Genomic DNA, 14,775 nt, shown 5'->3' on the forward strand with positions numbered 1-14,775 from the left:
TGTGCCGCTGGGGCAGCACATGCTGTGCCCCGGAATTCACTAACTGTATATGCTGTCGAGTCGGAGCTCAGCACACACGCGCTCATGTAATACAGTATAGTTGTTTATATGAAGGACTTGGACCTTTTTGGCCCAAGCACAGATACACACGTCAGGGGGTAAATGTATGAACATGCGGGTTCTTCAACACCCACGTGTTCAGCGTGTTCGGCGATTAAATTTCAAGCGGCGCTGCATTGTAAAGGGAAGTTTCCCTTTACAATGCAGCGCCGCTTGAAATTTAATCACTGAACACGCGGGTGTTGAAGAACCCGCATGTTCATACATTTACCCCCAGGTGTGCATACCACACAATCCTATTCATACATTATAATATTACTGAGAGCAGCTTCTACTAATTTCAAAGGGCTTTTGCAATATTTTGCTATTTTTCTTAAATTAACATGCACTATGTGGCTTGTTTGATATGCTATGGGATTACAATACCCCGTTGATATTTCATTATACTGTTGCTAATTGAAATCTGTGTGTAATGTAGTTTTTCCTTGATATGCATATCCATCATTTAGATCAGTTCCAACTGTATAGCAATGTGATCTTTGCCTTGGGGTGTGTCCATTTAGGGTATATAGGTGTTCAATTAACCGTATGCTGCTGCATATTGTCCTGCAAATTTTATTACTCCACATGAACTTACCTGGCACACTGCTGTCACTTTAGATGATCTACATCTATTATGTGAGTTAACACTAACCCCCTGACCTTAAAAGCCACTTGCACTGAGCAGGAGTCAGTAGTTCTTTCTGGTGTGCAGTTTGATTTGGTAGTGACAAGCAGCGATAATCTGTCACTTTTAGAACAGACCACAGCAAGAGAGAAGTGGTGGTGATTTATGTCAGATAGGCAGGTGGGATGGAATGGGGAGAGAAGGAAGAATAATGTGTTCTAGCAACTAGTGAGGATGTTAAGAAAAATAAAAGGGCTTCCTTCACTATCACATGCACTGTGGGCAGAGTCACCACTGGAATGATAAAGCTTGGAATAAATTGGGGGCACTTCATTTTAGGGAAATGGGTTGTAAGCAGTGATGATTTGTTTTTTGTTTTTTAGGATTAGATCTCAGTGTTTTAGATAATTTGTGTGCTAGACTTAGCAGTAATTATATTATTATTATTCTTTATATTGTACAGTTCTATGGGGGAACAAAACTAAAACAGACATGCTTTTTGTACGCAGGACTGGCCACATGTATAGCTGCTAGAATGTACTTTATCAAGTGCTCAATACCTGTATGTACTGGCCATCATCATCATCATCAACATTTATTTATATAGCGCCAGCAAATTCCGTAGCGCTTTCCAATTGGAAACAAACATTAATAAGACAATACTGGGTAATACATACAGACAGAGAGGTAAGAGAACCTTGCTCGCAAGCTTACATTCTAAAGTCATTAATGGCTTATCAGGAAAGTTCACATTGACTCATTACCTTTTTCAATAAGGTAAAAAACAAGAAATGGATGGTAACATTTTTTTTTAAAAGATGCAAAACACTCTATAAAGTTTACCACTTTCTCTTCCACAAACATAACTCTCATCAGGGGGGCAAGTGACATGTGCAATATGCACTGAATAGTAGTGAATAATATACACAGCAGTAGATAATATGTTGTATAAATCTTAAGTTTCTATAGAGTTTTTTTACTAATGTAATGTATAGCCATTGCACCATAAAAACAAACATCTAGTAAAGATGCAAAAGAAAGTGTTACTCAGTGTAATAAAACTAATGAGTACCATCTTAGAATAGTATAAGACACGCACTCTAGTGAGGCTGAGCATCATAGGATGGAGGTCTGAGAAGTGGAAAGTTGCGGCCCCCATGATTCCTGGGCAAATTATTATGCATAAAAGTATAATACCTGCTTTATCTCACACCGCTCCCTCAGTGGCAGCACGCACACACTCTTTCATAGGCCCTTACCATCGCATTCACCCGGTGGGCTCTTCATGCCCCAGTCCAACACTGACAAGGTTTTTGGTTGATACTGTACTACATTTCCCAAGTCCCTACATTCTAGATGTTCTGTCTTTGTTCTGATGTGTGCTGTCACATGCCTTGTCAGCCTTTGCAAGCACAGCAGAATATGTGAGAGTTTAAATTAAAGGCAACATCAGCACCAATTAAGTAGCACATGAAACTCGCTCCATCCCTGCTGCCAGAAATGTGAAGAGTGACAAAACTAGTGGTAGGAAGATTCTTTTAAGTTTCATGGACTAAGCACGCAATTGATGTGAGTATTGTGACCAGACTTATTGAAGCTCTCCGGTATATTTACTGGAATACTTTTGAAAAGCATTCATATACTCTAGATGAGAATGTCATTAAGGAACCAACTGGGCTTCACACCAGGAAAGCCCTTGTCAGTACTTATGGATACTGTATTTTTGTTTAAACATAAATGCATAGCTGGAAATGACTTAGTTTACCATTGATATACTAAACTAAACTGCTTTCTCAGACAAGCAGAACGGTGGATGTTTTATTTATGCTTCAGCAATAAGATCTGTTTTATTTTCTGCAAACTCTATGCCATGTTTCTCATAGGAAAAGTGTAAGGACAGTGACTATTATTTTGTGTAATAGCAGATGGATGAAAAAAGGGTAGTAACTGTCAGGAGCCGCCACGGGCACCGCCGCGACTCACTTTCCCCTTGTACTGGCATCCCGCTTGTCACCATGATGACCGGTGCGTCACTTCCTGCTCCTCGGCCCCGAGGATGCCGGGCAGTCTCTCAGCACACCCCTGCAACTCAGGGCAGCCTGCGGGCTGATTAAATAACCAGCCACTTAATCAATTCCCATCTGAGAACTGTTACAGGGCAAAGCCCTGATTGGCCAGTACTAGTATTTAAGGCAGGGAGGGCTTAGCCTCCCTGCCGGTTATAGCACTTACTACCCTGTTTGCTGAGCTGCTCCTGTCTTGTTCCTGTTGCTCCCAGTGCCCGTAGATACTCTGCTACTTTTCTATTGGATCTCCTGTTTTGACCTTCTGCCTGTACCTCGGACTCTGCCTGCTTGCCTGTGATCCTGACCCTTTGGTCTGTACCTTGGACCCCAATGTGTAGCCTGTGACCCTAATCTTTGCATGTTATCCGCCCATTCTGCTTGCTAGTGACCCCTGACCTTGACTTACGTCTGACCATCCGCTGCCATCTACTCTGTCTCCTGACCTGCCGCTATGGTTCTATATTACAAACTTGCACTACATCCGGAGTTAAGTCCTAGGCGCATCTGAGTATCGGTGAGCATATAAAGCTCTATGGGAAAGGCGGCTGCTAAAGGTGAAGAACTCCGCCAACTAGTTCTGTAAGTTTGTGAACAGACTGTCAGCCTAACAGTAACTGCACACACAGAGATGACAGGAGCAACAGTGGGCATGGATGTAGCAGGCACAGTGCACATGGGGATTGTATGATAGCTTAGGAGCAGCAGATGTGGGCATGGATAAAGAAGGCACTGTGCACACAGAGGTGGCAGGATAGTATGAGAGTAGCAGCTGCAGACATGGAGGTTGCATGCACTGGTCACACAGAGATGGCAGGGTAGCATAGGATTATAGGATGCTAAAGACAACTGAATCTGGAGCTTGTTGATGATGAAAATCCTAACTGAATGGTTATGATCCCCAGTAAATATCAACATGGGCTGTTTTTTTCCAGAAATTAAATCTCTCCAGTTTGCTGCTCCAAAAACTGCTGCCGGTGGTACCTGTGCTGATTTGTCACATTACATGTACAGTCATGTTCCCCAAACACACTCATTCCTGAGTGTGTTTGGGGTAGAAAGTATATTCGCACAAGGTTTGAAGAAGTAATGATAGTGATTGAAAAGCGCCCATTGGAGGTTAAGGTCCACCAGTGGTAGTACAGGATGACAGTGACACCAACTGAATCCATGGGAGCTGAGAGAGCTCAATATTATAGGTCATACAATTCATGGCAGATACTTTCCTTGGTACCAGTTAACTTCAGACTAAAGTTGATATATCAGGAAAATTCTAACTCTTCCAAGCCAATGTCAGAAGGTTCAGAGCTTCAAAGCTCAAAATGTCATCATGTGAAGAAGTTGTTTTATGTTTTGTAAAATGCCAACTAATTATAAAATCATTGTATCTTTCAGTGGCAGTAATACTAATTGTCTCTCTGCAGGGCAGAGATGAGTGCACTGGAGAAAGAGAGGGATGAACTATTGAAGAATTTAAAGATCTCAGAGAGCCGAAGCAATCAGTCACGTGACCAGAACAGTCAGGGAAAGCTGCATTCCCTGCTAGAGCAGAAGGATGAGTTGGATGAGCAGTTGGCTCTTGAGAAGCAAACCATTACTGATCTGGAGCAGGAGGTAACATTTTAAAAAAATAAAAATAATATAATGTACAGGCTAAGTGATTAAACCCTTGATTATGTAGTTATATTTTATAGTGGTCTCAAATTGTGGAGTTATTTATCTGCTATTCCTTCACTTTAGAGTATGTGTAAAATAAACTTTGAAATTACATTTTGTAGTCAGTACCAAAAATGATTTGTGTTAGCCTGAAATAAATTAGCACTGAAGGAGAACTAACAATTTTCCCAATGTAATGAGGATGAAGGCTTTCATGTAATCACTTTCCACCAGTTACTTTACTTCCAAAACACACTCCACTCAAAATGCACCCCTGAAATTTGCCTACATCCTGGAGAATCTTTCAAGAAGTGTAGCCATCGGCTATAATCCATCATGGGCTTGTGATGCTTTCTGTCCAACATAGAAGGGCTGTCTAGTTGACTCCCACTACTCCATCAAGTGAGGAGGAACAAAAATCATAAAAACTAAAACTGCGTGAAAGTCAATCTTGTATAAACAATTACTGTCAAGTGAAAACAACTAGCGTGGTAGAAATAGAGAACTGTTGACAAGTGACACAGAAAATAAACACCATTTAATTAGTTAATACTGTTAAAAAGAGCAACCTGTCTAAAATGTAGGATCAGTGTTCTAAAACCAAAACTATTTTGTAGATAAAAACCTGGGAGAAAAAACTTTCTGGTCAGCGAAAGCAAGTGAGAGGTTCCTCGGGATCTGCAAAGCAAAATGCGCAGTCTCAGAAGAATGTGAAGGTGTTGGAGAATCGTTTGGACCGGGTGAGCAATAAGTAGCGTTTCTTGTTACACTACTGTTTATTCATTTGAATTTGTTATATTGGAATTTGTTTGGTTTTATCTTATTTTTCACAAACATTTCTGCTCATTGGATCATCATTTAATTCTTAAACATCATAAAAATACATGGGGGGTGTGATTCAGGGCCATCTTTTCCATTGGGCACGATGGGCAGCTGCCTGTGGGCCCAACGGGCAAGGGGGCCACGTAGGCACGGCTCTTAATGAGAATAAATAATCTTGCAAAAGAAAAAAACCTGCAAAAAAAACCTACAAGGGTCACTGAGCAAGTACATCTATCTATCTCTATCTCTATATATCTATATCTATATCTGTATCTGTATACATCTATATATCTATATCTAGGGGCCCCGGTGCACTGCTTTGCCTGGGGGCCCATAATGTTGTTAAGATGGCCCTGGTGTGATTGGGATTATCTTCTTTACAAGTACCACTATTGTATATTTGAATGCCTTATTACAATGTAATTTCTCATATAAAGGCAACCCCTTGAAACTTTAGGCAGCTGCTCAATCTCACTTACCTCTGAACACATGTAAAAAATCAGATTGTTTTGCTTGGTGAAAGATTCTGTGCGCCCATCCCTTAAACTGGGAATGTCCCTACCTCCCATGATACCCAACTTTCGCTTCTCAAATATCTCATCCTACAACATGATCTCAAGCTGCTCAGTTTCCCCACCAGGAGAAGCAAGGCTTTGCAGCCCTACAATAATTTTCCTGTCTGGATCAATTTTATACTCTGTGGTCTAAAAGGCAACAGATCTTAAGTATCTACTGCATCAGCCAGTTCCACTTTCCGCTGCAGGAGATTACATATCTTGACTACATATAATGTAACAAAAATGTTTCTGTTTTATTTATAGCAGCAAAAAGATGACTGAGGAGCTGAACAATCTAGTTATTGGAGAATCTATAACGTGTGCTATACATATAAATGTTTCCCCAACACTTAAATATGCTATTCATTTGCACAGAATAATCAATTGCATCGTATTTTAGACACTGCAAGTTATGGAGTCAAGAGATAATTATTTTCCTTTGAATACAAATTTTGACACAGCCCTGATGAACGCAATTAGCATCACACGTTTGGGTGTTTCTTAAGACCAAATAGATTACTAGCTCTGTATTTTAGAAAACCTAAGATTATATTTGAAATTTAAATTTGAAATTTGCAGGCCACATTGCTAGATGTTAATGAGGTATGTTTATGTTTGTGTAATATTTGGGATTATAGATTGAGTATTGTTTATTTGTTGGGAGTCTTCAACCAGTTGGGTGTTTTAGCATGTTTCTACAATTTCGGATGGTAACTCTGTTTATATGGTGATGCTCTTAGTAATGTGACATTGCAGAACCTGAAATTTATGTTTCCATTTTGTTTTATTTTTTCTCTGTGATAATTAGGCTCTGACCAGATTCAATCTTCAGCTGGCAAAAAATGCAAAGATGAGGGAGGAACTTGACATCCTGAGAATCGAGCGATCTCGTTTTGATCAGTTATATAGAAAACTTGAAAAGGTGAGGACACCAACTAAATCATCATCATCATCTATTTATATATATAGCGCCACAAATTCTGCTGCGCAGTACAGAAAATTCATTCACATCAGTCCCTGCCCCATTGGAGCTTACAATCTAATTCCCCTAACATACACACACACAGACTGAGAGAGACTAAGGGCAATTTAATAGCAGCCAATTAACCCACCAGTATGTTTTTGAAGGAAACCAGAGCACCCAGAGGAAACCCACGCAAACACGGGGAGAACATACAAACCTCACGCCATGGTCAGGAATAGAACTCATGACCCCAGTGCTGTGAGGCAGAAGTGCTAACCACTAAGCCACAGACACTTCCCTTTCTTTAAAGTTGACATCCCTACAATAAAAAGTGTATCAGCACTATGCCCATTTAACTTCACGTTTTTTTTTTTAATTAGGAACTGCTTCAGACCCGAAAGGAGATTGGTACTGTAATTGACGAGTCATCTGCAGCGTATGATGCCAGGTACATTGGCAGAAGAAAAAAAAAATATTTAATGTTCTAACTTTTTTGTGTTCTCCATTTTACTTGTATATATACTCTGCAATAGTTAATTGTTTTGTGTCATTTCTGTTTTCTAAATCACCAACTTAAGCCAAGCCTCCTATAGTCTTATTTTATCTTCCTCAAATATTTGTTTTGAAGAGATGAGGCACAAACAAAAATGCTGCAGATGAAGGAAAAAGCTGAGAAGGACCTAAACCAGCACACGGCAGAGATCAAGGAGCTGCAGCGCGTTATTGATCACGATCGCAGATTGAAGGAGTTTATGGGAACCAAGACTCAGGAACGCTCCATCAGCGAAGAAGTTCTGGACGCTCGACGCAGGAGAGGTAATCGTCATTTGCATCATAGCAGAGATTTGCTTATTAATCAGTGCCAATCAAATGCCGCACTTTGCTAGAAATCTAAACTATAACTAGTGTAATTATTGGAAATCCTTCACACCCAGAGCAGACTAATTGTTTAGATTCTTAGATACTTTAGTGGATAGCACTTCTGCCTCACAGCACTGGGGTCATGAGTTTGATTCCTGACCACGGCCTTATCTGTGTGGAGTTTGTATGTTCTCCCCGTATTTGCGTGGGTTTCCTCCGGGTCCTCTGGTTTCCTCCCACACTCCAAAAATATACTAGTAGGTTAATTGGCTGCTAGTAATTTGACCCTAGTCTCTTTCTCTGTCTGTGTATGGTAAGGAATTTAAGCTCCAATGGGGCAGGGACTGATGTGAACCCTCCATCTACTATCACATCTACTATCAGTGCCCAGGATCTTGCTTCCTACTTCAAGGACAAGATTGATAAGATCAGACTAGAAATGGTATCCTCTTCGTCGACAAGCAATCAGCTCAATTCCTTCCCACTACCCTCTGACACCCTCTCTTCATTTGATCCCACAAATGAAGAGGAAGTTTCTACTCTCTTCTTATCTTCCTACTCTACCTCCTGTCCTCTTTATCCTATTCCCTCGCAAATTGATAGATCCCTGTCTCCTGTGCTCATTTCACCTCTAACTAAAATCTGTAATCTCTCGCTCTCTACTGGCATCTTTCCATCACTATACAAGCATGCAGTGATTACTCCTATTCTAAAAAACAAGATTCCGACCCAAACTCTCTCTCAAATTACTGTCCCATCTCTCAGCTCCCGTGCCCCTCCAAGCTTCTAGAGAGACTTGCATACACTTGCCTCACACGCTTCCTTTCCGAAAATAACCTGTTGGATCCTCTTCAGTCTGACTTTCGCTCTCAACACTCCACAGAGACTGCGTTGACTAAGGTTGTCAATGATCTGATCACTGCTAAAACTAAATGCCATTACTCTCTACTAATTCTCCTGGATCTCTCGGTTGCATTTGATACCGTTGACCACTCTCTTCTCATACAAATGCTGCAATCCCTAGGTCTTCAAGACACTGTTCTATCCTGGTTCTCATCCTGCCTTTCTAATCGCTCTTTCACTGTTAATTTCTCTGGGGCCACCTCTGCTCCGCTTCCTTTATCAGTTGGAGTACCGCAAGGCTCAGTGCTAGGTCCTCTGCTGTTCTCTATCTACACCGCTTCTCTTGGAAATCTAATAAGTTCCTTTGGATTTCAGTATCATCTCTATGCGGATGATACCCAAATTTATCTATCCTCTCCTGATATCTCGACATCTGTGTTGTCCCGTGTAACTGACTGTCTTTCTGCCATTTCATCTTGGATGTCCTCTAGCCAACTCAAACGTAATCTTTCTAAAACAGAGTTAATAATATTCCCACCCACCAACAAGAGCATACCTGACATTTCTATCTCTGTTGATAACATGACCGTAAATCCCACCCCACAAGCTCGCTACCTAGGTGTAATCCTTGACTCACACCTATCCTTTGTTCCCCACATTGACTCTATATCTAAATCATGTTACATACATCTAAAACACATTTCCAGAACTCGCACATATCTCACGCAAGACACTGCAAAAACCTTAATCCATGCACTCATCATCTCCCACATTGACTATTGCAATTCCCTCCTTACTGGTCTTCCCCGTAACAAACTCAAACCCCTACAATCTATTTTGCACGCTGCGGCAAGATTGATTTTCCTTGCAAATCGTTATTCCTCTGTTGAATCTCTCTGTATGTCTCTGCACTGGCTGCCTGTCTTCTACCGAATCCAATATAAAATACTTTTACCAACCTACAAGGCCATCAACAAAGTTGACCAACATACATCTCCTCTCTTGTCTCAAAATATCTCCAACTCGCCAACTCCGTTCTGCACAAGATCTGCGTCTCATCCACCCTCATTAGATCCTAGCATTCCTGGTTATAAGGACTTTTTTCGGACTGCACCCACTCTATGAAATTCTCTCCCTCGCACAATAAGACTCTCCTCTAGTCTACAAACTTTCAAGCATTTTCTGAAAACCCACCTCTTCACACAAGCTTATAATATTCCTCAACCACCCTCTTAACCTCACTACATTACCCTATTACCACCCGTTACACAATTTCACACAAGACATCTACCCCTTGACCAACATTGTTGTGTGAAAGGATCATTTAGCTTATGTGTCACTTTTACCTTTGCAGCCTGGCTGGGCCGAAATGTAAAATGTATTACTTAACCTCATGTGTCAAACTCCCATTGTCCCATAGATTGTAAGCTTACGAGCAGGGCCTTCTCACCTCTTTATCCATTTTACCCAATTTGTTTATTAGTGTACTATATTTGTCCCCAATTGTAAAAGCGCTACGGAATATGTTGGCGCTATATAAATAAATGATGATGATGATGATGAGTGAGTTCTCTGTACGGCGCTATATAAATAGCTGCTGCTGCTGCTGATGATTCTACAAACTCCATAGGGAACTCAATCATCAGCAACCAGCAAGTCAACTGTGGCTGTGGCAATGGTTAGCTGACTGTGGGAAAAAGAAGACAATTGGAAAATACTCTAACTTTAATTCAATAAACTATTTAAAAAAAAATAAAAAAAAATATATATATATATATATATATATATATATATTGCAAGATAGAAAGATGCAGGAATTAGTATTTTGTGAATCTTACAGTGTCAGAGTTGTTCAACTTATGGGTCTAACAGGTAATTATTGGTATGAGTTTTAAGTGTTTTATCATTCAGATTCATTAATATATATTTAAAACATAAAAATACATGTAATTTACGTATGACAGGGAGATCATTTAACGTGTCCATTGTTTCTGTATTGACACATGGCCTATATTTATTCTGATTGATTGTATCTAGATTATTTTACAACTTGTATGTCTTTACTATATATAGATTTTAAACAACAGCTGGATGGATTGTTATATAATATATCGTAATAGCACTGTGTAACATGCTATATCTATTGCTCTGTACTCAGAAAAAGAGGAGATGGAAAGGAAAAAGCGGGACCCAACGGAAGAGACTATTGAGACCTACGAACAAGCTTTCCAGCAAATTCAGTCTGTCACTGGCGAGGACAACCTAGACATACTCGTCAACAGGTTTATTGAAGGTGAGCAATGTCAGCACATCAACATGTATTCAGTGCCTTGGTAACCAATGCAATACAGAACATACAGAAATATATCCATATGTAAATAATTACTAACTTTGCAAAAACTGCCAATGCAGTTTCAATTCAGGGGAAAGCTATAAAGTATTGTTAATGTTGTAGCATTGGGTGAAATACATTGTTTTACCTTTAGCTTTCCTGGGATGTCAAAAAAGCTGCAAACTTCCATATTTTTAAAAATAGTTACCCCACATAGGGAAAACAAAACAAAAAGTTACTAAAAAGGTAAGGTAACTTCTACAATGTTTACCTGTGTATGGATCACTTTTTTAGTTTTAATTAGTAATTTGTATCATTACCATGATGATACAATTGTCTTTGTTCTTAACTTATTCAACACTGTGCACATTCAGATAATCATGACAGCTCTTAAGTCAGTAAAGAGCGCCACTGAGCAATTGTTGTCATCAAGTAGGCGGGGCGATCTTGAGTTAGATTTGCGGGGTGGGAGAGGCTTGAATGCCCCTCCCACTTGATTCCGCAAATTCCGTCATCAAGCGTTATCCAACTCCTCTTTTCCTAATTTGCTACCACGGCTCCCTAAAGGGTGGTGTAAAGAGTAAACAAGTACGATGTGGGGTCATATTACATGTTCATATATTAGGACAGTATAGCTCTGTTCTGGTTTTTTGTACTTTGATGCACAGCTGCGATTTGATCACAAAACTTTTTGACTTCAGCTTATAAGCTGTATTTGGCAAATGCATTACTGAGAGTCCTTTAACACATACATAAATTATTGTGCTTGCAAACATTACACATTAGGTTGCATGCTCATCTGTCCATGTAATGTAAAATGTAGGTTCTTAAAAACATATCCTTGTAAAAGTACGATTTGGACACTTACCATTCTATATTAAAAAGTGAGCATTTAGTTTTAAATATATGCATCAACACCATAACATGTACTTCGTGTGTATTTATAAAAACAGATTTTAAGCTATATTCACATTTTATTTTGTTTGAAAGAGCCTGAAGTTTCTAAAATCCAGACAGAAAGCAAGGTTACAATATGTTTACTTGTCTTTATAATTTAAAGTGGCAGATTCCTCTTCCTGTGAATAGATGCCTCAGGCTTATCGCAATGTTTTTTTCTCTCTTTTAAAGGTAACATCCTAGGGAAAAAAGCAAACTGTCTTAGAAGATTTAGGTTATCACACTTTGGGAGAAAACACACTGTTAACAATAAAGTGCTCTACTGTAATGATCTCTTTGGTATTTAGCAGAATGTATAAAGGACAAACAACAAAAATATAATTGTGTGTAGTACAGACTGTCATGTCTCACAAAACAAAATAATTAAATAAGAAAAAGAAATATTGTACTCCCACTTTATATTACCTCCGTTTATAAAGTGGTCAGGCATGCTGGGGCTTGTAGTTCCAACAGCTGGAGGGCAACAAGTTGCATAATACTGGTCTGCTTAATCTGACTTCAAACTGCTTCCCCTTCAAGTTATTTATTTAGTTATTATTAACAATGGTTTCCTACCGGACAGCTCTCTTTGTTGGTCCTGCAGTGCTGGCAGTTGACTGCGGTAAGATACTGATGCCAATGCCTGCTCAGTGAGCTTACTGTCAGTCTCTCAGCCTCAGTCAAATGAGTGTCAGAGGAGCTTGTCCTAATTCCTGATTGGAGGAGCTCTGCACAGAATAACAGGGGTGTCGTGGCACAGCAGCACATTCACCCTTCTTGAGCAGAGCACCGGGTAACAGAGCGTACCTAACAACATTCCCCCAAGCCAGCACTGTCCCACTAGAATCAGATAGTTGGCTGGCTGTGCTGCTCTCTCCTACCTGTTCTTGCAGCATTGACTACCTGCTGCTGCTGGTGTCTTAAGTTCTGTTGCTGTTTGGCTGGATCTTGGATTATTGAGGCCCTGTTTGGAAAGGTGATGGGTATTATTCATCTCCTGGATAGCCAAGTAATGAGTGAATACTCTAGGTCTGCCTCCACCCCAACCAGCCACAACATAAACTCAGTAGCATTCACGTTTAATAATTATGTCTCTTTCCCCCAATGAGACCCACATAAATAGCATTTACGTTTAAAAACAGGCATCCTACTACCCAACCAGCCTTGACATTAAATTTATAGCAACCACATGTAGTAAGTAGGCATTTTTCCCCAACAATATCTGTGAGAAAACAGTGTCTCCCAGGGCTGAACATCCTACCGAGTTCCCCTGTACGTGGGTAAATATTTACACCCAGGCAGACATTCAACTTAACCAATGGTAGCTTTAGCAGCGGAACAACAACAGCAGGCACAAAACCAACATATGTACATGAGTACTAGTTACAGGTATATATGTATATACAATGGACACAAAGGTAGTACATACAATATGATACCAGTCCTTTTATGGCCATGCTGGGAAATCCAATTATAGGCTACACTTTGTTACCAGCTCCTTCTATGCTCCTTAGCATAAGTCCCAGGATTGCTAATCCTCAGTGACTGCCAGCAGGGGAGCGGTCCTGCTTCACTGTCACCTTGCTTTTGGTGAGTGCACAGATTCACAAGACCTTGGGCAACTTAGCCAAAGGAAGAGGGACAAAGTTCTCATAGTTCTCCTCCTGATCTCTGTTCTCCATCAGCAGTAGGGAACCATTATTTCCTACACCCCCCTGATCTTTGTTAATCCATTGAACACTGAACTGCTCCTTCTTATACCTCCAGAACAGGTGCAGGCTGGGCTGGGTGGCATGGTGGTATCTGTCCCCCTGGGCCAGTCCCATAGTGGGACTGGCCCAGTTGGGTTACTGGGCTATCTGCATTTTTTCCTTTAAAATGTTCGTAATAGGCTGCTGAGTCGAGTTTTGCCCCCAGGCTAAAATTTGCCAGTCCTCCCCTGCCCCAGAATAGCCTCAGACTGTAGGGCTGTGTTTGGTTTTCTGCTGTGTCTTAGAACCTTACGGCATAGGAATACATTACACATTTCCTATTTAAGTGGATTAAATCAGGCACAGAAAGCCACCCTGTCTGGCTTGTAAATACACTCCTAACCCTTATCTAGTGATACTACAGATGTAGCTAACAACACAACCTTACAGTCTCTCACTGATAGCCTGTAACGTGGGTAAATAGCAATCTTCTAGCAGGACAGAATAATTACAATCAATGTAAACGGTTACAGCATGGTGTAACATTGGCTATTCACTCCATTGTGCTTCAAACATAACACCATAACAATATCTGGCTAGATTTGGAACAGATATGCAGCAGGGGGCACTACACCAGCTAGATCTCTTGTGGTTTAGGTAAACAAAGATAGCTTCTGTTAAATAATAGTCTGGTCTACAGGCCCTGGTAATTTAATTATTGATGTATGTTTTCTACATATCTAGAATACACATAGACCTACTTCTTTGGCATCATTAAACAAAATGAAGTTCTAGGGCTAACATGAATACCTCACCTACAGTGCAACAGATAGCATAACACAATCTCATATATTACCAATATTAGGGCTGATATTCAATCACAATATAGGGGGGTGAGCAGAGACCTGTTCTGGGTAAAGAAAAAAACACACATACTGAATGCAGATAGTGATAATGTGTGCTAGGACAAGCACTCTAAGGGACATGGGGATAAAAAGTACATATTCAATGGGTGTTGTCAAGGTCTCCAAAATGTAATTAATATCATTCACATTTAATAAGTAGACCTACGTCTCTCCAACCAGCCCAACAGCATTCACATTTAGCAAACAGGCTCCTTCCTCCCAATCACCCCTGACTTTATATTATTACAAATCACTTTTAATAAATAGGCTTTTATGGATCCGTGTTCCCTTCAACCAGACTCAATATCAAATTAATGGAATTTGTATTTAGTAAATAGGCAAATTTCCCCCAATAAGATCAAACATTAAATTCATAGCCCTCATATTAAGAGAGATCCCACAATGCATTAATAGCTCC

General features: G+C 40.2%; 1 protein-coding gene across 3 annotated transcripts in view; it reads left to right on the forward strand.

Moving 5' to 3' along the window:
* The window catches only part of ODAD1 (outer dynein arm docking complex subunit 1), a 73,898-nt gene that overhangs the window by 21,241 nt on the left and 37,882 nt on the right, over nt 1-14,775 (forward strand). For all 3 annotated transcript variants that reach the window (XM_075189817.1, XM_075189818.1, XM_075189816.1), the window contains exons 4-9: nt 4,215-4,404; nt 5,064-5,186; nt 6,634-6,747; nt 7,170-7,237; nt 7,418-7,605; nt 10,652-10,786. In XM_075189817.1, the coding sequence (XP_075045918.1) occupies nt 4,215-4,404; nt 5,064-5,186; nt 6,634-6,747; nt 7,170-7,237; nt 7,418-7,605; nt 10,652-10,786 (818 nt within the window). The remainder of the gene's footprint in view (nt 1-4,214; nt 4,405-5,063; nt 5,187-6,633; nt 6,748-7,169; nt 7,238-7,417; nt 7,606-10,651; nt 10,787-14,775) is intronic.

This window comes from Mixophyes fleayi, chromosome 11 (assembly GCF_038048845.1).
Source record: "Mixophyes fleayi isolate aMixFle1 chromosome 11, aMixFle1.hap1, whole genome shotgun sequence".
Classification (NCBI taxonomy): Eukaryota; Metazoa; Chordata; class Amphibia; order Anura; family Limnodynastidae; genus Mixophyes; species Mixophyes fleayi.